This window comes from Garra rufa, chromosome 23 (assembly GCF_049309525.1).
Source record: "Garra rufa chromosome 23, GarRuf1.0, whole genome shotgun sequence".
Lineage (NCBI taxonomy): Eukaryota > Metazoa > Chordata > Actinopteri > Cypriniformes > Cyprinidae > Garra > Garra rufa.
In genome coordinates, this window is record NC_133383.1 from 24,765,924 (window position 1) to 24,790,580 (window position 24,657).

The following is a 24,657-nucleotide window of genomic DNA, read 5'->3' on the forward strand; positions in this document are numbered from 1 at the left end:
ATATATATATATATATATATATATATATATATATATATATATATATATATATAAAAACAATTAAACAACCTAACAGCATTTTTTAGAGTGTACATTTCTGGGCCTTGAATTTGTTAGTTGCATTGCTGTCTATGCCAGGGTCAAAAAGCTCTCGGATTTCATCAAAAATATCTTAATTTGTGCTCTGAAGATGAATGAAGTTCTTACAGGTTAGGAAGGACATGAGGGTGAGTAATTAATGACAGAATTTTTATTTTGGGGTTAACTATCCCTTTAAGGTTGTTGCTGTAAATTTAAATTGAATCTTGTAAAACATAAATTGTTGCTCCTGTATTTTTTATGGAAAAGCTCTGGTAACTACAGCTTTTGTTGTTGTTGTTATACACCTTCATTATATGGAAAAGAGCAGCTTGAACATTTTGTAATACATATTCCTTAGCTTATGCATATTTGAAAAAAAAAAAGAGTAAAGAATGACATTATTTAAAGTGTGTGTGTGAACTGATCCTTTAAGCAGGCCACTTGCCACTCTTTTTTTTTTGGCCCAAATTCAATGCTGAATCAGATGTGTTTAAATCCAGACAGCATGCAATTCAGTTTAAACATAACCAGGACAAATGATAACTGGCTTGGGTGTCGTGCATCATGAATTTGGCAGGGACGGGATTTGTAGACACACACTGGACTTGATTTGCTTTTGCAAGTCCTGAGATACAGACCTGACCCCTACTGTGAGGTGAGAGCAGATTTTGGCAGGAGGGTAGGATTTCATAAATCAGCTGATGGCCTCTCATACCTCTGGGATATAAACACATCTTTCACCTATGTTTTGTTTATGACACTGACAAATCGAAAATGGGGTAACGCTGTGGAGTTGTATTACATTTAGCCACTAACAAGAGAAGTAAATTATTACATTATTATATTATTACAATTGGTTTGGAGACTCAGTTTGAGAAAACTTTCTTCCAGGATTTTTTTCCCCCTCTCTCAATCTACCCATACTACAGTTTTGGCACTGCAAACTCCCTGATGATAGAGAGAAAAAAATCCAGCTCTAAATCTCAAGTCCGTTCTTTCACCATGATAAAAATATGTAAAATAAAAAATGTTTGTCCAAATTTATGACTGCTCTGTTTTTTTTTTCTGTCATTCTATAAGCCTATATATTGACTCAAGGGATAGTCAATCTCTTATTTCTATAATCAGGGCCTGACCTTTATACGGAGACAGTCAGTCACTGTGATGCCTGTATAAAGCGTTATAAACATATCAATGTCCCAAATGCGTCATATGATGTATGGGAGTGACATGTTTATATCCAATGAGAGGTATATAAAAATATTAGACAGCTGCAGCTCATACAGAACGCTGCTGCCAGGATTCTGACTAGAACCAAAAAATCAGAGCATATCACACCAGTCCTCAGGTCCTTACACTGGCTACCAGTTATGTTTAGGATAGATTTTAAAGTACTTTTACTAGTTTATAAAGCAATCAATGGCCTAGGACCTACATACATTGCAAATATGCTCACAGTATACAAACCTAACAGACAACTCTGATCACTAGGATCGAGTCAGTTAGTAATATCAAGGGTTCACACAAAACAAGGGGAATCCGCTTTTAGCTATTATGCCGCCCGCAGTTGGAACCAGCTTCCAGAAGAGATCAGATGTGCTAATACATTAGACACATTTAAACGCAGACTTAAAACTCACCTGTTTAGTTGTGCATTTATTGAATGAGCACTGTGCTACGTCCGAACAGACTGCATTATTTTATGTATAATCATTTTACTGTGCTAATTAATTTTAAAATCAATCTTTTAAATCATCTGAAATGTTCTTAAATTCTGTTTTTATTGTTGTTAGTGTGATTATTATTTTAAATTTTTACTATCTGTACTGACCTAAGATGATTTTTATGCTTTTTATGTTATGTGATGTGATGTGATGTTCTATTGTGATTTTAATTCATTTTTATGTACAGCACTTTGAATTACCATTGTGTATGAAATGTGCTATATAAATAAACTTGCCTTGCCTATATATAAAGCAAACAACAGATTTATGAAATATTCCACAGCAGCATGCATCAACTCCATTCTTGCATTTACACCAAATGCCCAATAGAGGGCAGCACCTACTTTACCTGATGGGCATTCCTGTTATGCAGTACCTGTTACTTTACAAAAAGAGTATGTAGTTTTATGAAAAAATATACCATATGGAAATATGCTCTGGTCAGGCTTATACACTTAAAAGTTTACAAAACAAATGAAGAAAACATATGTCTTCCTGCTGATCTATCTAATGAATCATCACATAAATAAAAACAGAACTATGTCTGTATCCACCTAATTTTTCCCGTAAGAGCAGACGCGACCATTTGTACATTTTTATGGGTCTGGCTTGCGGTCTGATCCGCGCCCAGCTATTTTTAGCTGTACAAAAAAGCTTGGTTTGCTGCTTGATAGTGCAAATTGGTGTTTTACCATATTATTTTAATGTATTATCTTAATTATGAACACACTGGTTTGTGGTGCAGTTTCACCATTTACTGATGAACTAATGCAAGGGCGCCGCTAAGAGGGGGGGGGGGGGGGGGAGCTAGGACAATTCTAAGGGCCCACGCCCTTTAGGGGCCCCCAGAGATCTGCTTTGGTGTGTTAGGGGGGCCCCAACCTCATATTTTGTCATAGGGCCCAAAATTGCGAGCGGCGCCCTAATGAACCAGAAGTCTCGCCCATAGGCTTACCTCACCGTTGAAGAATAAGGTGTATAGGCTATTATCAATCGCCATTTTAGATTTTATACTGACACCTGTTAGCCTGAATGCATAAAGTGTGTTTGCTAACTACTGTCGCTTCACACTGAAGTTGTTATTTTTTTAGTTTTATTATTTTTTTAGTATTCTTATTTTTTACACTTCCGTATAATGAGCATTCTTGGATTCAATCTCAACATTAATCGGCCATATTGGCGGCATACTCGTATTTTGCTGATTATTGCTGCTGAAAATGGTCAATTATTGTCATGTTTTGGGCTGTAAATGGTCAGACTGGGAAAAAAATGTGGAGTACAATAGAATGACAAAAGTTATAACAAATCAAGAAGAGAGCAAAAAACTGTTTGGTTGGCCAAACTGAGCCAGGATTTCCAGGGCAAGAATCTTCACAACATTCGTGTTTGTTCTTATCATTTCCAGTCAGGTAGGTGAAATATTAAACTAATATCTTAATTAATACTGCCTGTACATATTTTTTACCAACTATTAACTTTAGTTTCTCAAAATAGTGTGCCCTTTCCTACTTATTAAGTCCGACTCTATATGATTTAACAGCATCCACGTGTTTTTTCCATGGTTTAGACAGCATAAATTAGCAGAACAACCTATTCAGTAGTACATTAGCAGTGCAATCCATGCTGTTGTTTACATCAGAGTATCCCATATGGCAGCACATCCGGGTAACCCTCTATTTAGTGTTCAATAATTTTGAAATTAATGAGAAAAAAAATCTTTTTTAATTACTCACAGTGTTGTGAAACATTCACACGGGGCGCTTTCTTGCCTTCAGAAGCTGTACAATGGATTCGAACAACATACTGGAGTCTCAAGACGGTTTTTTTCAACTTTAAATAATTTGAATGGACGTAACGCACGTCTGACGCGTGCACCTATGCCTATCTAATGTACAAACAAGAACGCGCGAACAAACAAGAACATTCCCTTCATAGAAATAAAATGTTTTCTATAGACGTTTTTCCTGAACACAGAAGTAAGTCCGACTCTTAACTGAAAGAATGCTTTGCATTTCCGGTCTGCATTGTTTCTAGTCAAATTAGGGTATATTCCGAGCTAATAAACTAATGTTATACCTATTAAAATGTTTTTTAAAAAACACATGGCTCCATAGCTCCATCACTTGGCAATGTCGCAATGACCGTTATTTGTCAGTGCCTCACTTTAATGAGTGTGTAAATGACATGAAGCAGAGGACGTTATCTACATTAAAAACAGATGGACGCTATTTGAATGGGTTCCTATGGAAACAGGAACAGAAAAGCATTCAACCTGACGTTAGAATTCGTAATGGCGGCGCTCATCGTTTACTCAGGAAAAATGTCTATAAAAGTTCTAAAAACATTTTGTATCACTTAGTTTTTGTAGACATCACCAAAATGACAAACAAGCCAACACTGACCTCAGGAAAGAGGCTGCCATTCACAATTAGAATAAATATAACGTTTTTATTTTCTTTAAACTACGTACGCGTTTTCAAATTCTTAACAGCTTAAAGATTGTCTAAATTAATATTATTTTTAATTAATTATTCCTTGATTTGCACGTTTTAGATGTGTGGCGGTAGCAGCCAATGAGCTCGGCGCGGGGCGGAGAGCAGCCGCTGAACATGGAGCTCAGTGAGGACACTGATGCAGGCGCACACAGCATCACTTACACACACACACACACACACACACACACTCTATGGACTGTACGATCAACAATCATCTGCTTGTTTGCCCCGATCACCTGCACCAGGGATACAGTTTGAAAATACAAGTAAGCTTTTGTTTTCACTTTTTACACGAATGTCCAGCGTTTCTCATTCATTGTAATGCTTGAACTTATACACAGTAGAGCAACTTCGTTTCTTTCTTTTTGTGTTTATTATTGTACTATTATTATTATTCTGTTAGACTGTTAGATGTTCATTTGTGTGATCCTGTAAATCTCTAAATACCCTAAAAAACTAAGCATTTGTGACTTTGATTTAAACACCCTAAGGTGATAGTTTAACCAAAAATGAAAATTATATCATCATTTACTCACCCTAAGGCTGTTCCAAACCTGTTTGAGTTTCTTTCTTTCTGTTGAATATGAAAAATATTTTGAATAATGGAAGTAACCAAACAGTTCCCATTGACTTATAGAATGAAAAAATATTAGTATTAAATACTGTTTCAATAATACTAGACAGTGGGATGCAGAAACTGTTTAGTTACCCACTTTATTCAAAGTACCTAAGTTTAGGGTGAGTATGAAGACAGAATTTATGTTTTTGGATCAAGATATTGTTCATTGATCTTGATTTAATGGACCTTAAGTGTAAAGTTGTTATATTAAGCAAATATGGATACATAAAGGTTTTGGATAAATAGTATCATATTGCTTAGTGAATTCATACATATTTGCATATTGGTATTTCTAAGACTTTAACATGACCAAAAATGTATATCCTGTTGAGACTTCAAACTGGAATATTGGTTTAATATGCTTATGAAAATCAGGTGTTTGTGGCACATACATAATCAAAATATGACCATATATTTTTATTTATATTAGAATATGTGGACCACAAAACTAGTCGTAAGTAGCACGGGTATATTTTGTAGCAATAGTCAACAATACATTGTATTGGTCAAAATTATCGATTTTTCCGATATGAATTAAAGATCATGTTCCATGAAGATACTTTGTAAATTTCCTACTGTAAATATATCAAAACTTAATTTATGATTAGTAATATGCATTGCTAAGAACTTCACTTGGACGACCTTAAAGGCGATTTTCTTAATATTTAGATTTTTTCGCATCCTCAGATTCCAGATAATCAAATATTTGTATCTCAACCAAATATTGTCCTATCCTAACAAACCATACATCAATGGAAAGCATATTTATTCAGATGATGTATAAATCTCAATTAAAAAAAGACCCTTATGATTGGTTTTGTGGTACATGGTCACTTATTCTTGTGCATATGTTCAGTCATAGTCTTCAACATTTGTGTTATGGTGCTGGTAACTTTGTAGATACATCAGCTGTGTATAGTCTTCTCCTCTACTCAAAAATGGTGTGTTTTGTAAGAATAAAGAGAAAGCACCTGCTCCCTTGTGCCACCTTTCACTGCTATATTTTTCTCCCCACTTCATTCTCCATTATAACATTCATTGAAATAATGGAAATTGCATTTTTTTCTAACTTAGGGGAAATCAATATGTGGTTCTGGGGCTTACGCGAGGCAAGCAATCACTTTTCCACACATGAAAGAAGAGCGTTATGCTCATCTGCTCGGGCCTTTGTTAGCCTGAGCTTTTATTGACGTGATTAACTTTGACAGGAGAGACTCTGATAAGATCTATCTTTTCAGAAAACCATTTCTGGCTAATTCTTTCCTTCCTTTTTCCCTCTATGATATTTTTTATGCAGGTTTTGAGCTATTTCAGGCTAATTCATGAGAGATCTGTCATGTTGGATTTCAGATATTTGGATTTCTAAATTAAGTGACATCTGATGGAAATCATATATATTGAGCAAGTCATTCACAGTTGTAATTAAGGTCTTCAATACAGTGTCTGATCAATCATGTAATTCCTATTTGGTTTCTCAAGCTGCACGTCTAAATTAAAGGTTGCATAAATTGGCAGGGCCAGTTGCTATTCTGATCTCCATTTGACCCATTGATTATCATTTAGAAAGGATTTTGGAGTGGCAGTTACTTCAGTTCAACCCATAATTCAGTTATTTGCTTTTTGAGGAGGCTGTATGCAAATCTTTACCACAAAACTTCAATGCATAAGTGAGAATGCATTGAGAGAGAATAGATGGCTTTTTTGAAAGTAATGATTTTGGATTATTGAGTGTAAAGTCAGGATGCTTCAGGGTGTTATTTCATTTTTTGGTGGGGCATCAGAGGGTCACAGACATTCGGAAACATAATTTCTGCTTGCAAACAACTTGTCTGAAATAGTTATGGGAAATATAGATGGTTTGAGTGTACCCCTAGGGTGAGAAGAAAGGGTTTGAAAACAACCTTAATTTTATTTATAAAACTCTTTTATCATTATTCAAATTTCAGTTGGCAATGCCCTTGAATCACAAATAAACCCTAAGCAGTTGTTTCCTCAGATCTGGTCTGCCGAAGTAGAATCTAGAGCACCATAATATCTCCCATGACAATCTCAAAATGGTTGCGAATGACTAAAGCTTCATCAAAGCATGCAAAAACAGAACAATTGCGGATTGCGCATACAGTGGTGGCCAAAATTATTAGAACACTAGTAGTTTCACCAGCTGTTATTTCTATCTTTTGTTGTAGTGTGTCAGTAGGAAATATCAGTTTACATTTCCAAACGTTCATTTTGTGAGATTTTTGTTTGCACAAGGAGTCTGACAACAGCCAGTGCTCCACACAGAGATCTGATCTCGTCATCATCCAGTCTGTCTGGAATGTCTTGTGCAAACAAACATCTTACTGGATTATTACAATGAATGGCAAAATGAATGTTTGGAAATGTAAACTGATATTTCCTGCTGACACACTACAGCAAAAGATAGAAATAACTGACCTAAAACCATTTTTACCTGGAAAAAAATTCTAGTGTTCTAATAATTTTGGCCACCACTGTATATTTTTAAAGACAACCTGCTGATTTGTGTGTGTTCATACTTATTATTATAGGTTACTTTCTAGCTAAATTTGTTAAATCATCCTAAAAACAGAAAATTTGATCATTTACTCCTTCCAAACCCTACAAACACAAAATATGTCCAAAAATATCCTTACAATGAAAGTCAATAGGGCCCAACGTTATGTTGTTGGGTTTTTTTTAGATCCCATTGAGTTTCATTGTATGTACAAAATCTGTAGAAAGGTTCTTCAAAATTATTATTTTTTGTGTTCCACGCAAGAATTGTGTTTTGTAAATGATGTGTGAATTTTAATTTCAAAAAGAAAAATTTGCTGAAAATGTAATCACCCCTCAGGCCATCCAAAATTAGACAAATTTGTTTAGTTATTAGAACAGATTGGAGAAATTCAGCATTGCATCACTTGCTCATCAATGGATTCTCTGCAGTGAATGGGTGCCGTCAGAATGAGAGTCCAAACAGCTGATAAAAACATCACAATAATCCACAAGTAATCCACACAACTCAAGTCCATCAATTAGCATCTTGTGAAGCAAAAAGTTATATGTTTGTAAGAAACAAATCCATCATAAAGATTTAAACTCAAACAGTTATGTCCAGCTAAAATATGACTCCTCTATTCATAAGAGAATCCAGGGACTGGAGTTGTGTTGATTATTGTGATGTTTTTATCAGCTGTTTGGACTCTCATTCTGACGGCACTCATTCACTACAGAGGACTTATTGGCGAGAAAGTGATTTAATGCTAAATTTCTCCAATTCTGTATTGATGAAGAAACAAACTCGTCTGCATCGTAGATAACCTGAGTTCAAAAAGTTCCGAATTTTTTTTTAGTTGTTAGGTGAACTATTCCTTTAAGATGCCTGTCAGGTGTCAGGAGCTTTCCAAATGAGCGTATGGCCCAAATGGATGACCTCACCTCCTTCAGTCATTAAAAATCTCTCATTATGACCCACAGTGATTTTGCAGTGTCCAGATTATTAAAGGTCACTATAAGGTTAACGTCAGACGGTCCCAGATCAGCATTAAAAAGTATGCGCTGCTTTCTCCTCCAGGCACAGCAGCAAGTTGGTGCCTCTTTTGACACGGAGCGGAGCCAGATTTATCTCTCCTCTTGTCTGTCTCATTATACCCCCTCCTCTCCAACATCCCTCTCCTTTTGCCAAATCCAAATGTCACAGATTTCATCAGTTTGCGCAAAGAATGTCACTGTATGATAAACTCAAAATGTCACAGCGATGAAATCTTACGTGATTGATGTTGGCGAGGTTATGACTCCACAAATACACTGCAAAAGGTTTGATTAGCCAAACCTGTTTGGATTATTTATACTGTTGAAAAGTTTGTAATAATGAGGAGATTTGAGACCATCTCGCTGCCAGTGCAAGGCATTGCTAATGAATGTGACCAATCACGTTATGTTTTCAAAAAACGAGTAATTGTCATAATACTCCTCTTCAGATGAAATCTACAGAAGTGGATCCGGGGTTATTCACTGACAGCTACTGCAAAGTGTGCAGCGCTCAGCTTATCTCTGAGTCACAGAGAGTCGCCCACTATGAGGTGAGTAACACACGCACTCACACACACACACGTTCAAATAAAGCGTAAACATTTACTGATACCCGGTAATTTGATCCGCTGTCAATAATGTTCTACGGTCTGCTGCGCACTTTCTTAAATGAGGGCAGATAAGTAGGTTAATTAGATTTTTTGCTGCTAATATTCATATGCAATTAAAAAAGGGGGATGAATTTCACCCACCATCAATCACCGTATGTAAATAAATTTATTTCTGATAATATCAAGCTAGATATGTGAGTAGGCTGATACACAAACTACATAGATTGCCCACAATCCCGCCCACAGGAAATTAGAAAAATCATCAGTAATGAAATGAAAATTAAAGGACTAGTTCTTTCAAAAATGAAGATTCGGTCATTAATTACTCACTCTCAAATTAAGATATTGTTGCATAGACAGCAACGCAACTGACTCTTTCAAGGCCTAGAAAGGTAGTAAGGACATCGATAAAATAGTCCATGACATCAGTGGTTCAACCTTAATGTTATGAAGCTACAAGAATACTTTTTGTGCACAAAGAAAACAAAAATAACACCTTTACTCTCTTCTTTTACAATTTCTTCTCTTCTGTGTCACTCTTTGACATGCGTTCACGAGAGTGTCACGACACGTTAAGTTCTTCAGAAAACAACAATCACAAGTCACATGACGAATTTTGATCAGAAAGCTCTCGGATTTGATTAAAAACATTTTAACTTGTGTTCCAAAGGTAAACGAAAGTCTTATGGGTTTGGAACGACATGAGGGTGAGTAATTATTGACAGAATTTTCATTTTTTGGTGAACTATTTCTTTAAATGAGAATAGTATTTCTTCCAGAGACCAAATGGAGAGTTTGTTGCTCATCTCCTGTTGATTTCTTTTTCTGGATAAATGTCTGACTCTTACATACAGCAACTTCTTTAGAGTTTCATAAGCGATTTCACCATCTCAAAGTGTGCTTATGTTTGCAGAGTTATACAAAAAATTTCAGATATTTCTCATCAAATTCTTTCAAGATCAATTCATCCACATTTATTTATATCTCTGTACGGTTACTATTGTTCAACAACTGTCTCATTTGTCTATTTTGTATTAGTAATTTTAGACAAAGTTGATACATAGATAAAAAAAAAAACAACCTTTGAAAAATTTACTTTCCCATTCTGGTGTGTATGATTTAGAAGTTGGTTGAAATTCACTAGATAAGCAAAATGACATAAGATATTTAGTCTTGTTTCCAGAATTGTTAGCATCATTACTCCAGTCTTTGTGTCACATGATCCATCAGAAGTCATTCTGATACATGATTCTTATTATTATCAATGTTGAAAACATTTGTGCTGCTTAAAAGATTAGCTCACTTCCAGAATAAAAATTTCCTGATAATTTACCCTTCCACCTGTCATCCAAGATGTTCTTTCTTTCTTCAGTTGAAAAGAAATAAAGGTTTTTGAGGAAAACATTCCAGGATTTTTCTCCATATAGTGGACATCAATGGGGATTAATGGGTTAAAGGTCCAAATTTCAGTTTCAATGCAGCTTCGAAGGGCTCTACATGATTACAGTCAAGGAATTTATGTTTTTTACAAGTTTTGTCTTGCATTAGCTTGACTTCACGCCTTATGTAATCATGTTGGAAAGGTCACGTGTGATGTAGGCAGAAGTACCGACCCAGTGTTTACAAAGCGAACATGCATAGAAAGTCAAACACTTTTTACAAATAAAGGTAAAACAACAATGCCGGACAATTTTGAAGTTGGAGGAGAAAATGAGATTGAAAATTACCTTTTCAAGGTGATCATGTAATGTCTGAAGTCATAGACATGCATCGCAGAGCTAGTGCAAGATGAGCATTTGTGGTTAAAATGTATAAATTTTTTTATTTTATTTTATTTAGAAAATTACAGATCGTTTCTCTAGATAAGACCCTTATTCCTCGGTTGGGAGCGTGTAGAGCTCTTTGAAGCTGAAGAACTTGAATTTGATTTTCAACCTGTTGATCCCCATTGAAGTCCACTATATGGAGAAAAATCCTGGAATGTTTTCCTCAAAAACCTTTATTTCTTTTCAACTGAAGAAAGGAAGACATTAACATGGATGACATAAGGGTGAGTAAAACCTAAACTTTTTTACCAGTAGCATATACTTCCATTTTTACTGTGGGCATTATATATTTGCTTTGTTATGTCTAAAGAGCATTTATATTTGTTCTAAAACAACAGTGCCTTGGGAGCCCAAATAAACCCACTTGAACCATCACAGATTCAAGTCACATGACTAATTTCGATGAATACACTAACAGAGCATGAGGGGGTACACAAATAACCCTCTTTGTGTAAGCATTTTAGTACATTTAAAAAAACGAATTGCTTTTGTTTATTTGCATCAGTTAACGGTTCGCCGATGCATAAACCCCAGCGGGATACGCCATTAGTGGGATGCTTATGGATCACGAGCAGCGCATTGTCAGCTTTGTCTTTTTAAAACTCTCAATTTTTCACAGCAGCTTGCTATAGGAGCCACATTGTTCCTGGCAATTTCAGAGCTGTTTTCGAAGGCAGGATCCAAGTCAGATAATTACATAGCATTGGATATCTGCGTTTGTGATTTGCCAGGCCAAGTTCAAAATCTCAGCAGTTCAAAAAGTCACTGCTTCTCAGAAACAACCAGCTGTTCTTCATTCGCTGCAAACGACCTGAGGAATTAGATGTGCTGGTCTTCATATTGCACACCAATCATCCAGGCTTTCAGACCAGCTGGGGCTCCCTAATCACCATATCAGATATGATATGGCTGTTTGTCCAAAAGTACGGCTTAAATAGCCTAGTGGTTTTTGTCTGCTTTTTGCGGTTCTGAGACAGCGGTTGATTCATATGACAGTTTCTTGCATTATATGTCATTACCTCAACCATGAACGGAGATGTCTTAATTATTGCCTCTTAAATTTGCCTGTTGCTCTCCGTCTCTTGAGGGAATGGAGCCATGTGGTTGACACTTGCGCTGGCTGAGAACCAGCTGTTAGCTTGTTAACCCAATCTAGAGTCTGGTCTCGTCTGCAATATCATGTCTCTCATGTTTAAATGATGAGGCTATCAACATGAGAAGTTCAGATTTGATCTGACCTTCTTGTCGCTTGGCATGGTCACGCAGGATAGCTGTTGATACATGGATTTGCTGCGTTTTTGACACCGTTTCCAAATGAAAGATCATATTTAGAGATCAGTAGGTCACAGTTGGGTGATAATATATTTCCCCAAACAGTTTGAGGTTGTTACTTATCATCAGTATGATTAACAGGAGGTGACAACAGTGACCGCGGTTCTGGAAGTATTTTTCCATTTATTTTCTCTATAGACATTTCACTAAAGAGTTTGAAGCCTTGAACTAAAGCAACCAGCTTCAAGATAAATTATTAAAACATCTAAATTAGTGCTGTGAATCGATTACATTTTTTAAAAATAATTTGCGATTAATCGCAATTAATCCCACCTAACATTAAAGTTTTTAATTATATTTTTATATTGCAATATATAATTTCACATTCAATCTTTAAATCAATGTAGAAACAACATAAAGAAAGTATATTTTTAATATTTGTTTAATGTCATCTTTTTTTATGACTGAAAGCAAGTATGCTGGTCTTTTGCTGGTTTATGCTAGTCTTTTGCTGGTTTATGCTGGTCCTTAGCTGGTCATGTTGCTGGTCAAGGACCAGCTTAAACCAGCATCAAAACCTAACCTTTTTCCTAATATTTAACCATTGACATTCAACATTACAGTATAATTGAGAGCTATCAAGTTAATATTTATTAGACTCTCTGCCTCGCCTTTCTAAAATGCTTCGATTTTTACAAAACTCATTGTTGATGGAAACCGAGGTGTTCTCTGATTTGACAAGCATCCTACATCAGAAATTGCTCCCACATTTGCAGCAGAAAGTGTTTGGCTTGCAGATATGTTGACCCAGAAATAAGGGGACAATGCGAGAGAGAGACAAAACCAACAATTAAAATTTAAGGCAATGTATCCCTTCAAATGTATAACAGACTTCAACCCCGTCACACCTTGTCACATTAATATTTTTAGAAAAATATAGGGAAGACAATAAAGATATAGATAGATATGTGAGTCAATCTACCAAACTGGTGCCATTTGGGTCTGCAACGTTTGATGATGATTTGTGTGTGTCCCTCATTTTAACTTACCACCTCGTCACACTAACTTGTTTTACCTATAATTAATGTCCTGTTGCTTTAAATGACATCACAGAGAGGTAGTGACCTCATTTGAGCCTTACAGCCACCAAGAACAAAAGCAGGGAAATACTGACATTTTTTTACATTGTTTATTTGATGTTTTTTTCATGTTAGACAGGGTCCGTCAAGCTTAACCCAACCACCCCGTCACGCAAAGTAGATAGGGAAAACTGTTTTTTTATTAATTCTTTTACATTATTACTGTAAAGAAAATCAAATTTCAGATTGAATGCATGCATGCTAGATGAGAAACTTGACTATATGGGAGATCTGCGGCCATTTTGGGATGAAATTTACCACCCCGTCACGTTTTTTTATTGTGATGGGGTGGTAATGGATGTGATGGTATGGTTCTGCTTCCTGTTTGAATGAGAAGATGTGTGAAACTACTTTAATATAGGATTCTAATATAGGTAGGGTGACCATACAGGTGTCTTTTTTGATTAGTGCATAGCAATGCTTCAAGTCAAATGAACACATGCCCTTGTGAAATGTATGCACAAAATTTAAAACCAGCAGTTCATATAGAGAAACACTTGTCCATACCACCCCTTCACAGTGAACCACCCCATCACATCGCTTACCACCCCATCACAGGGTCATTTTGTAAAAAGTTTATATAAATAAAATGAAATGTTACTTGATTTAATGTTGTATATGATATTCTTATTGTGTGGACTAATTAAATAAATGCCACATTATTTGTATTTTTTGAGTGAATTTGTTTTTTCACTACAAACAGTGAGGCCATTGAAATGTCAAATTCATTTTTTAAGATTAAAAATTGAAAAAAAAATTTTTCTATTGATGGCTATTGACTCTCTATTGATGGTTTGCAAAAAAGAGACAATTCATTATTAGGAAAAAATAAAATGTAAAAAATATATTTCATGTTTTACTACTCTAATGGCATACATATCGTCCGTAACGGGGTGGTACAAAAAAGGTGCCCTTGCCTGAGGAAAAAGGATATTAATAAGGAGTTTGTGCCTGAGGTGGGAAAATATGTTTTTTGGAGGGTTAACTTGTCTTTCAAGCTGTAGTCTTTTTTATAGAAAGTTTGTTCTTAATGAATTTTTTGAAAATTGCAAAGTGGAAATGGCACCCGTTTCGTAGAATGACTCATGTAATATTGTTGCAACTCTCTGCCCAGCCTTTCTGAAATGCTTCGATTTTTACAAAACTCATCGCTGATGGAAACCGAGGTGTTCTCTGATTGGCCAGCTATCAGGTGCGTTGTGATTGGCGTGAAATGTTACGCCCCTTACCATGCCGTTTCTCGGCGCGACGAGACAGAAACAATAAAAACCCATTATAAACGAGGCATTTGTTGCATCTAGTGGGGACATAACAACTGATTATAATGACTCATACAGTCTTTTTATGTGTTGCGTTGCGCAAACATAACACGTCTGCATTTGCGATCATAGAACGAGAAACAACAAGCACTACTCTACACTGCTCAAAACTCCCATTTGAATAGTCAGTACTGAATTCTTTAAATATGAAAACGTACTTACAAGCCGTCAGTCAGAAGCGCAGACTGTCCTTGCAACATTGGAATTGCCCCACTTTATAGCCTTAACCCTTTGTGTACAGCTGGCATTGTAAACTGCTCTCCCAGGTTCAGGAAACAGTCCTCTGTGAAATGCGCATTACTCACTTGAATATTTGCGTTGTGCTGTTCCGGAACAGTGTTGTAAATATAACTTAACCACTGATTTCTAGTGTCCTCATCTGGAAGGCCAAACGAAGTACTTTCACTTTCGCAGTGAAACACACTGCGTCTCCACAACATGGCGGCTGCAACACTATTACAGCCGGTAAAAGTTAGGCCTTCTTTCTTCCCATATACATATGGGTGGTGTTTTGCTAATCTATTCACCCCGTGATGTGGACAAGTGTCTGAACGAGCCGTTTTAGGGAGGTGTGGCTGAGTCTTAACTTTTATAATAAGATTTTAAGCTTTGCAACTTTACAGATCTTATCTATGCACAAACAGCTTGTAATACTCCGAAGACAAGGGAAAACAAGAAAAAACATCACATGACCCCTTTAAACTTTGACAAGCATCCTACATCAGAAATTGCTCCCACATTTGTGTTTGGCATGCAGATATGTTGACCCAGAAATAAGGGGACAATATGAGAGAGAGACAAAACCAAACATTTAAATTGAAGGCAATGTATCCCTTCAAATGTGTTACAGACTTCAACCCTGTCACACCTTATCACATTAATATTTTTGGAAAAATACAGGGAAGACAATTAAGAATGAAAGCATTTCTTGCTGATTACATCTGACATGTTAGATGTTTGTTTTATAACAAGTTCTGTGTAAAAAAAAGGTGTCTCAATCTGAAAAAAAAGAGAAAAGAAAATAATAAAAGGTTGTTACAACTGAGGTGGGAAAATATGATTTTTTGGAGGTTTGACATGTGTCTAATTATGTGGGGTATTTAGAAAATGAATCATATGTAGTTGAAAAAAAGTATATTCCAAGTTGAAATGTTACCGATCCCAGGAGTAACCCATATATGCTCGTAAAGTGTTCCGCGTCTAAATAAATGCAATTTTTTTGCAGCTGTGAGTGGGGTGGCCAAAGCTAGCCCCGCCACTGCGTTAATTGCTTTAAATATTTTTTGCATGTTAAACTGAAAAAAATTAATTGCCTGCGTTAACGCGTTACTTTTGACACCGCTAATCTGAATCAAAGAAATATTGCAAAGAAAGACAACAAGGTACAAAACCATGTGATTCCTTGGTAACAGCGACTTTTTTGATTGGATAATCTTTCTTCACACTTACAGTGCAGTGCAGTCTTTCAATCAAACACTTTCTACAAAAGCCACAACAGCACACAGCTAATTTAAGGTCTGTATTGAAAGGTTTACATTGTTATTGCTAAAAATAATGAAAACAAACAGTTGTGTTCTGTAGCCATCAAATGCATCGTAAAACGTACTGCAGTTTCCCCATTACAACACGGTGACACATCTGCTTTTAGTTTTCTTTCTTTTTCCTCACAGAATTCAGAAAACAAAGCCCTGAGTTGCAAGCTTGTTATTGTCAGCTGGTTGCTGCTATAATGAGGATGGTAGAAGTTTGCTGGAGACAGAGCGATGAGGCTGTGTGGTCATGCATTTAATGAGAGCGATCCGTGTGCCACCACCCCGCTGAGAAGAGTCTAGCTTACTAGAATGAACAAAGTCAACGCTAGCCCTAGATGCTTTGCTTATTATCTGAGAACAGACAGTTAGGATCAATGGCAGACATTTATCAGAACCGCCTAACTGGGATGTTGTGGCGTCTTTATGTATCCTGGGTAAATGCAGCCACAAACGCAGCAAGTGATTTAGTTGACCTATTCAGGGTTAGATACCTCAAAGTAGAGGCCTTTTTTAAATTATCAGATGAACAAGAGGAGAAAAAAGAGGCGAGGAAACACCTCAGGGCTGACTGAACACGACTTGATGGGATCAAGAGTGTCCCGGGTCAATTAGCACCTCGCTGCTCTATTTCAAAGCTCCTCACAGAGGTGAAAATTTACTCTAGTGATTGAGAACACAGGTGCAGGAGGAATATCAATGGATCAGAAGGGCCTGAAACAAGGTCTGCCCTACTATATACATACAGCTTTAGTAATAGTGTTTGCAAAATGATTGGATCACTTACTTTGAGGTGTAAAAGAAGCAGTGTAGCCTAAATAATCTTAATTTACTAACCCTTATGTCGTCCCAAACCCGACTTTCTTTCTGTTGAACACAAATAGAGAAGATAGCAGAATGTGCATGCTGCTATTTTCCTGCTGTACAATGAAAATAAATACGAGCTAAAAAAGCATGATAAAAATGTGCAACATCTTGAAGAACTACTCATCTCATAAAGAATTGCAAAGAACATATAATTTATCTTAAAATATGAGAAATTATAGTAAAATAGAAAATGTTAGATGTCATAAGTTTATAAAGTTATCGAAAAACTGTTGTGCAGAATGTTCATGTTGCTGTTTTCTAGAGCTGGGTAAAAAAAATTAATTTTTCGATTTTAATCGATTCTCATTTTAATGAAACGGTATTGATTCTTAAATCCCAAGAATCGATTAGTCTAGCGTGTTTTCAGTTAATAAACAACATTGTCGCACACCTCTCCTGCAATAAATCGCAATATAATTTGTGATTGTTACTTTTGATATGAAACAAAGACTTGGATTTTCAAATTCTGTACATTTTATTACAATATTCAAAGAATAAATGCTGTCTTGGTGTTGTTTAATGTGGGGTGACAGATCGCTGTAGAGCCTCAGTTTAAGAGAAGTGGCAGCGCAAACTTATCATCTCCTCCTTAATACCAGTTTTGGCATGAAATAAACATAAATGAACAAAAAAAACTATATTATATAACATATTCTGTCTCATGTAATCGCTCAGTCAGTGTTTCAACCACAGAAAAAAGACATTGATATAACAGCTTGTAAACAATAACATAAAAATGTATGTAATTTACCTCAGAAAAAAAACATATTCTTCAATACTAGTCTTCAATATTTAAGTTTTTATGACAAGTTTTTATGACAGACACCATCTAAATGTTTATATATATATATATATATATATATATATATATATATATATATATATATATATATATATATATAAATGTAATTTACATTTTAAGCTAACTTGGATTAGTTTGTATTATAATTTTAACCTTCAATATTATAATGTAATACCAACTGACTCTCATGTATTTATTTTACAGCATTAGTTGAGAGATTTTTTATTTTTTTTGGCATGTACAGTACCTGATATACTATATTGAATCTATATTGAAATCAGAGTTGAATCGCAACCTTGTAAGGCATAACCAAAACCAATTTTTAAAACCCACCCCTACTGTTTTTCATACAATGGAAATGAATATGATTAAAAAAATGCACCAATAAAGTAATCCATACAACAGGTTTGGAAGAAAAATTACTTTCTTTTTTATTCTTTCTTGGCTGTCAAAGTTGAAATTATAAAATTTTTAAAATATTTTTTATTCTAATTCATTTTTCATTTAGAAATAAATGTTTAAATAATAATTTTGACAAATTTACTGTATTTGAAATTAATATAATTTTAATTTGCCAGAAATCATGACATTTACAATTATTATTTTTTTATTGACATACCTAGTAACAGTAAGAAATACTGTCCTCCAAAGGCAAAGTGCAGTAACTACTCCAACACTGAAACTGAGAAGAATGCCTTTAAACTTTTTACGCCAGTTAGTCAAACATGTTGACTCTGAAACGGGACAAAACTGAACCACAAGACTTTGCCACAAGACAAAACCGTTGTCACAAAGTCCATTTTAAGCCTTGACTCAATTTTGACCAAATGTGTAGTTACTGCGCTTTGCCTTTGGAGGGCAGAATAGTAACCAAATCAGTGTTATTCATCTAACATTATTGAAATAGTAGGTAGAAGATATGCTGTCAAGTTAATACAAAGTAAACTTTTCATCAAAAACCTTAATTTGTTTTCAACTTAAGAAAGAAAGTCATAAACGTTTTGGATGACATGGGGGTGAGTAAATCATCAGGATTTTTTTATTCTGAAAGTGAACTGATCCTTTATAAATTTATCCTTTATCTTTATACTAGTGCTGTCAAATTGATTATTTGCAAATAATCGCATCCAGAACATATATTATGTAAACACAAACGTTTATTTTGGATGCGATTAATTGCAATTAATCGATTCGATCACACTACTTTATACATGAAATGACACAGTATACCTGCTATTTTTTATGTAATGAAGTGGTGGATTATTGAATAAACAGTGTATGAGTCAACTAAACCACTTTTACGATACTTTTTTTGTTGTCATTTACAGTGGTTTGAAAAATTGTTGGCCACCTTCCTAATTTATTATGTTTGTCACACTTTTAATGTTTCAGATCATCAAACAAATGTAAATATTAATCAAAGATAACATAAGTAAACACAACATGCAGTTTTTAAATTAAGTTTTTTTTATGAAGGGAAAACAAAATCCAAACCCACATGGCACTGTGTGAAAAAGTGTTTGCCCCCCCCCATCCCCTCTGTTAAAACATAACTGTGGTTTATCACACCTGAGTTCAGTTTCTCTAGCCACTCCCAGGCCTGATTACTAACACACTTGTTCGCAATCAAGAAATCACTTAAATAGGACCTCCCTGACAAAGTGAAGTAGACCAAAAGATCTTTAAAACCTACACATGTTGAGATCCAAAGAAATTCAGGAACAAATGAGAAAGAAAGTAATTGAAATCTATCAGTCTGGAAAAGGTTATAAAGCCATTTCTAACGCTTTGGGACTCCAGCGAACCACAGAGAGAGCCATTATCCACAAATGGCGAAAACATGGAACAGTGGTGAACCTTCCCAGGAGTGGCCGGCCGACAAAAATTACCCACAGAGCGCAACGACGACTCATCCAAGAGGTCACAAAAGACCCCACAACAACATCTAAAGAACTGCAGGCCTCTCTTGCCTCAGTTAAGGTCAGTGTTCATAACTCCACCATAAGAAAGAGACTGGGCAAAAATGGCCTTCATGGCAGAGTTCCAAGACGAAAATCGCTGCTGAGCAAAAAGAACATAAAGGCTCATTTTGATGATCCCCAAGACTTTTGGGAAAATACTCTGGACTGATGAGACAAAGGTTGCAATTTTTGGAATGTGTGTGTCCCATTACATCTGGCGTAAAAGTAACACAGCATTTTAGAAAAAAAAGAACATCATACCAACAGTAAAATATGGTGGTGGTAGTGTGATGGTCTGGGGCTGTTTTGCTGATTCTGGACCTGAAGACTTACTGTGATAAATGGAACCATGAATTCTGCTGTCTACCAAAAAATCCTGATGGACAATGTCCGGCCATCTGTTTGTGACCTCAAGCTGAAGTGAACTTGGGTTCTGCAGCAGGACAATGATCCAAAACACACCAGCAAATCCACCTCTGAATGGCTAAAGAAAAACAAAATGAAGACTTTGGAGTGGCCTAGTTAAAGTCCTGACCTAAATCCTATTGAGATACTGTGGCATGACCTTAAAAAGGTGGTTCATGCTCGAAAACCCTCCAATGTGGCTGAATTACAACAATTCCTGCACAGTGCTGTAACAGACTCATTGCAAGTTATCGCAAATGCTTGATTGCAGTTGTTGCTGCTAAGGGTGGCCCAACCAGTTATTAAGTTTAGGGAGCAAACACTTTTTCACACAGGGCCATGTGGGTTTGGATTTTGTTTTCCCTTCATAATGAAAAACTTCTTTCAAAAACTGCATGTTGTGTTTACTTGTGTTATCTTTGATGACCTAAAAAACGTTAAAGTGTGACAAACATGCAAAAAAAATCAGGAAGGGGGCCAACACTTTTTCACACCACTGTACATTTATGAACAGAGGACATTCTGCAAAAAAATCTCCAGATAAAACAAAGTGAGTTCGGAATGTCCAGAGCTTTCATTACTGTGTAAACTATCCCCTAATGTCTGGTGATTCATCTTTCTGCCTTTCAGATTTCCAAAACCCTTTACCTCCAGGGTTCATAACAGCTACAGATTGTTGTATTTTATGGTGGCTTAAAGGGAGATATAACTCCTCATAATTTTTATGCAGATTTACAGTTTTGGGGGCAGATATCTCTCTGGCTGGTTGATAATAGATTGGAGGACCCTTGGTGAGAATTACTCTTCTGGAGCCTTTTCACTGTTCATATGGCTGGGCATTCATCTGCTGCACAACAATCAATATGGACCTTTATCCACCCACCGGAGCGATCATTCGGAGCCTGGACTGGGGCATATCAAGCTCTGAGAAATGAAAGCAGTGGCCCATAATCTTGTTCCTGTAGCTCTGATGAGAATTGTTCAAGGCCTGACATCGCTTAGTTTGATAATCAATGGCGAGTTGTTTTTCTGTCAACACTGGAATGAAAGAGGCCGCTTGTGAAACCACCTCTCATATATTGTCCCGTCTCTCTCATTTTCTTGCAGAGTCGAAAGCATGCAAACAAAGTCCGTCTGTATTACATGTTACATCCAGTGGATGGTGGCTGTCCTGCAAAGAAGCTTCGAACAGACAATGTAAGTGAAGATATACCCCTGCATATTTGGCATTGAAAAATACTAGCAGCGATTCCAAGCCACTTTCCTTCTTAACAATTGAAGCTGGCAGTTTCATTACTCCGTCAAGGAAGCCAGATGTAGCTACCACAGGAAAACCGTTTTATGTCCACGACATATTGATTGACATGGATGACCTGCTCGTCTAAGCTTATTACTTCTGCCCAGTCCCACATCTCTCACATTTCAGGCTATCACTGGGGTGTAGTGATGAAGCGGATCTTTTAGGAGTAGGAAGAATGACCCAATCCATTTTGTTACATCTTTCACATGACACGCTGTCACTTCATGTCACACATGGCTTGTGAATGTCTGTGGTTTGAACTGCTGAAGGTCTAGAGGTCATATTAGACTGGGTTTGAAAGGATGTATTTGGAATATTTTCGCGAACTATGCCTGCAATTTTGTTCATAGGTGACTTTCTCCTACCAAAGCAGCTTACATAAAAATGAAAAAGAAGAAAAAAAACCCCACACAAATCTGTGGTAGACTAACATGATTTGTTTCCCTACAATAAAATCTTTTTAATAATTTATATTTTTTAACTCACATAGAAAGGAACTTGTGGACTTGCTTATTTTACTGGTAGCATAAAATCAATAATAATTCAATTTAATAAAATGTAAATAATATTTGTGTCATATATTAGAATAATATTGTTTAAATTTATAATAATATAATATAATACAATAATGTAAATATTTACATTTTACATATAATATAATAATGTAAATATTTAATTTTTAAATTATTTTGTATATTTTTATATAATATATTATGAAATAATATAATATAATGAAATTATGCATATATTTAACATGTTAATTATTTGTTGATATATTTTAAATTATGTACTGTTAAAATATATAATAAAATACTGCAAATATTTAATATTTAAATGATTTTTATTTTTATATTATATATTGTTAAAATATACAGAATATAATATGATGCAAATATTTAACATTTAAATGACTTATTTTTCTACATATTTTTTATATTATATAGTTAAAATATATGTAATTTAATATTTAATTATGCAAATATTTAAAATTTAGATTATTCAGTTCAATATTCAGTTAAAATATCTAATATAATAAGTATAATAAATAATATAATATAATATACTTAATCAAATATAATAATAAAAATATTTAAAATGTAAATTATTTTTATACATATTTTATATTATATATTGTTATTATATTACATTATATTATATTATAATGCAAATAGTTAAAATCTAAATTATGTATATAATACAGATTTTTATATTATATAATAAAATACATAATATAATATGACGCAAATATTAAACATTTAAATGATTTATTTTCTTTTATATAATAGTTAAAATATATCATATAATATAATATGATAATATACATAATATAATATAATAATGCAAATATTTAACATTTAAATAATTATTTTTTTATATATTTTTAGATTATATACTGTTAAAAATATATTATATAATATAATAATGCAAATAATAATTAAAAATTTTAAATGATTTTATATTATATATTGTTAAAATAAAATAAAATATAATATGTAATATAATACAAATATGTAACATTTAAATTATTTATTTATATATATTTATATATTGTTAAAATATAATATAATAATGCAAATATTTAAAATGTTTTTATACATATTTTATGATATATTGATAAAGTATATCATAATATAATATATAATAATGATGCAAATATTTTAAAATTAAAAGATTTTTTGTATACATATTTTGTATATTATATATTGTTAAAATATATAATACAATATAATAAACAATATTTGGATCGTATATTATAAGAATTTTGTTTAAATGTAATTTATAATATAATTAAATATAATTTATTTAATTATGCAAATATTTAACCTTTAAAATATTTATTTATATATATATTATTTTATAATTATATTATCAATTTATGACAATATTTTCATATGACTGTCATACAATCAGTAATAATGGAAATTACCACCATTATCAAACCATTTTTATGGTATTTAGACTGGTCATATAGTTGAGAGTTTTATGCAAGAGACATAGTCGTCAGAAAATGCTAGACCTGATCCATGAATGTAATAATTTAAGCATTTTGAGGGAACATCAGAAGCTGTTCCACAGGGAACAAAGGGTGTTGTGGGGTGCAGATGGCAATACAGACTGTTGTGTTTTATTCAGTTATATATAATTATTGCCTGCACCTGTGTTTTACCCTAGTTCTTTCCCCTCTTTCATGAAAGAAAAGTCTTGTGATGGCACTGTGTGGTTGTCTCAAGGCCTTGCAGACGTCTTGAAAACATTTGTGTTTATTGTTTTCTGATATAAACTCAGTTTTCTCAGTTTTCAGTAAGCATTAGATAACACTTGACTATTTTAATTCAAATACCAGACTAACTAACCCCACAGAAACACATATAAAGCATCTACAAACATCTGAGTCTCTGCTCCTCATGTATTTCTATGGTTTATCTCACAATGTAAACTTGTGTCAGTTTAAGACGCCACGTTTGTTGTGTATTGAGGCAGTCAGCAATATTAAAAATTCCACTGAAATTAAAAGGGATGCCGTGATGTGTTGATTGTTTTCAGCCAAGGTCAATGTCTAAATGGACCTTCTCGGTTTAGCTGGATGTTGGTGAGGTCTTTCCCCTCGGGAGAGTAAATAAAGACATTATGGCGTGTCAGGAGAGGAATAACAAGAAGCAGAATGAGTGGACACAGATCGATGCCTGCGGCATTTCGCATGCGGAGAGAAGACAGACCTCAGTTCAAGCGCAAGCCTTACAGAACAATTAAAGCTCAGAAAGTCAATTAAGATCTCATTTTTTAATGCTTAATCAAACGTTTCATGCAACAACAACAAAAAAAAAAAACGAAAATGCTGTAATTTATTGACTATTCTTTTGTGAAGAATGAAGCCATTTTGATTTCTTGCCAAAAAATCTGAGTTCATAAATTGTATTATTATACTTTTGGTATTTTTTTGGGGTCATATTTCTGACTCATACTAACCTCTCCAGCTCTGCATGTTTATTGAATGGCGTTGACCTTGCAATTCCACTTTCTTAGCACTCAGGATATTGACCATTGATTTATATACTGAACTGAAGAGCTGTTCTACCTGTAAACAGTAAATAAAGCAAAAGTAACCAGCTCCTTTAGCCAAATAATAGCAATAGCAAAACGACAATAATCAAATTTTATTGACCTAAATCATCATC

The 24,657-nt window shown here is 34.6% G+C and overlaps 1 protein-coding gene across 1 annotated transcript in view; it reads left to right on the forward strand.

Annotated features, from left to right (window-relative positions):
* Positions 1-4,455: 4,455 nt before the first annotated feature.
* The window catches only part of zmat4b (zinc finger, matrin-type 4b), a 49,229-nt gene continuing 29,027 nt past the window's right edge, over positions 4,456-24,657 (forward strand). The window contains exons 1-3 of the mRNA XM_073829919.1: positions 4,456-4,566; positions 8,900-9,001; positions 21,289-21,378. Coding sequence (XP_073686020.1) covers positions 4,492-4,566; positions 8,900-9,001; positions 21,289-21,378 — 267 coding nt within the window. The 5' untranslated portion in view covers positions 4,456-4,491. The remainder of the gene's footprint in view (positions 4,567-8,899; positions 9,002-21,288; positions 21,379-24,657) is intronic.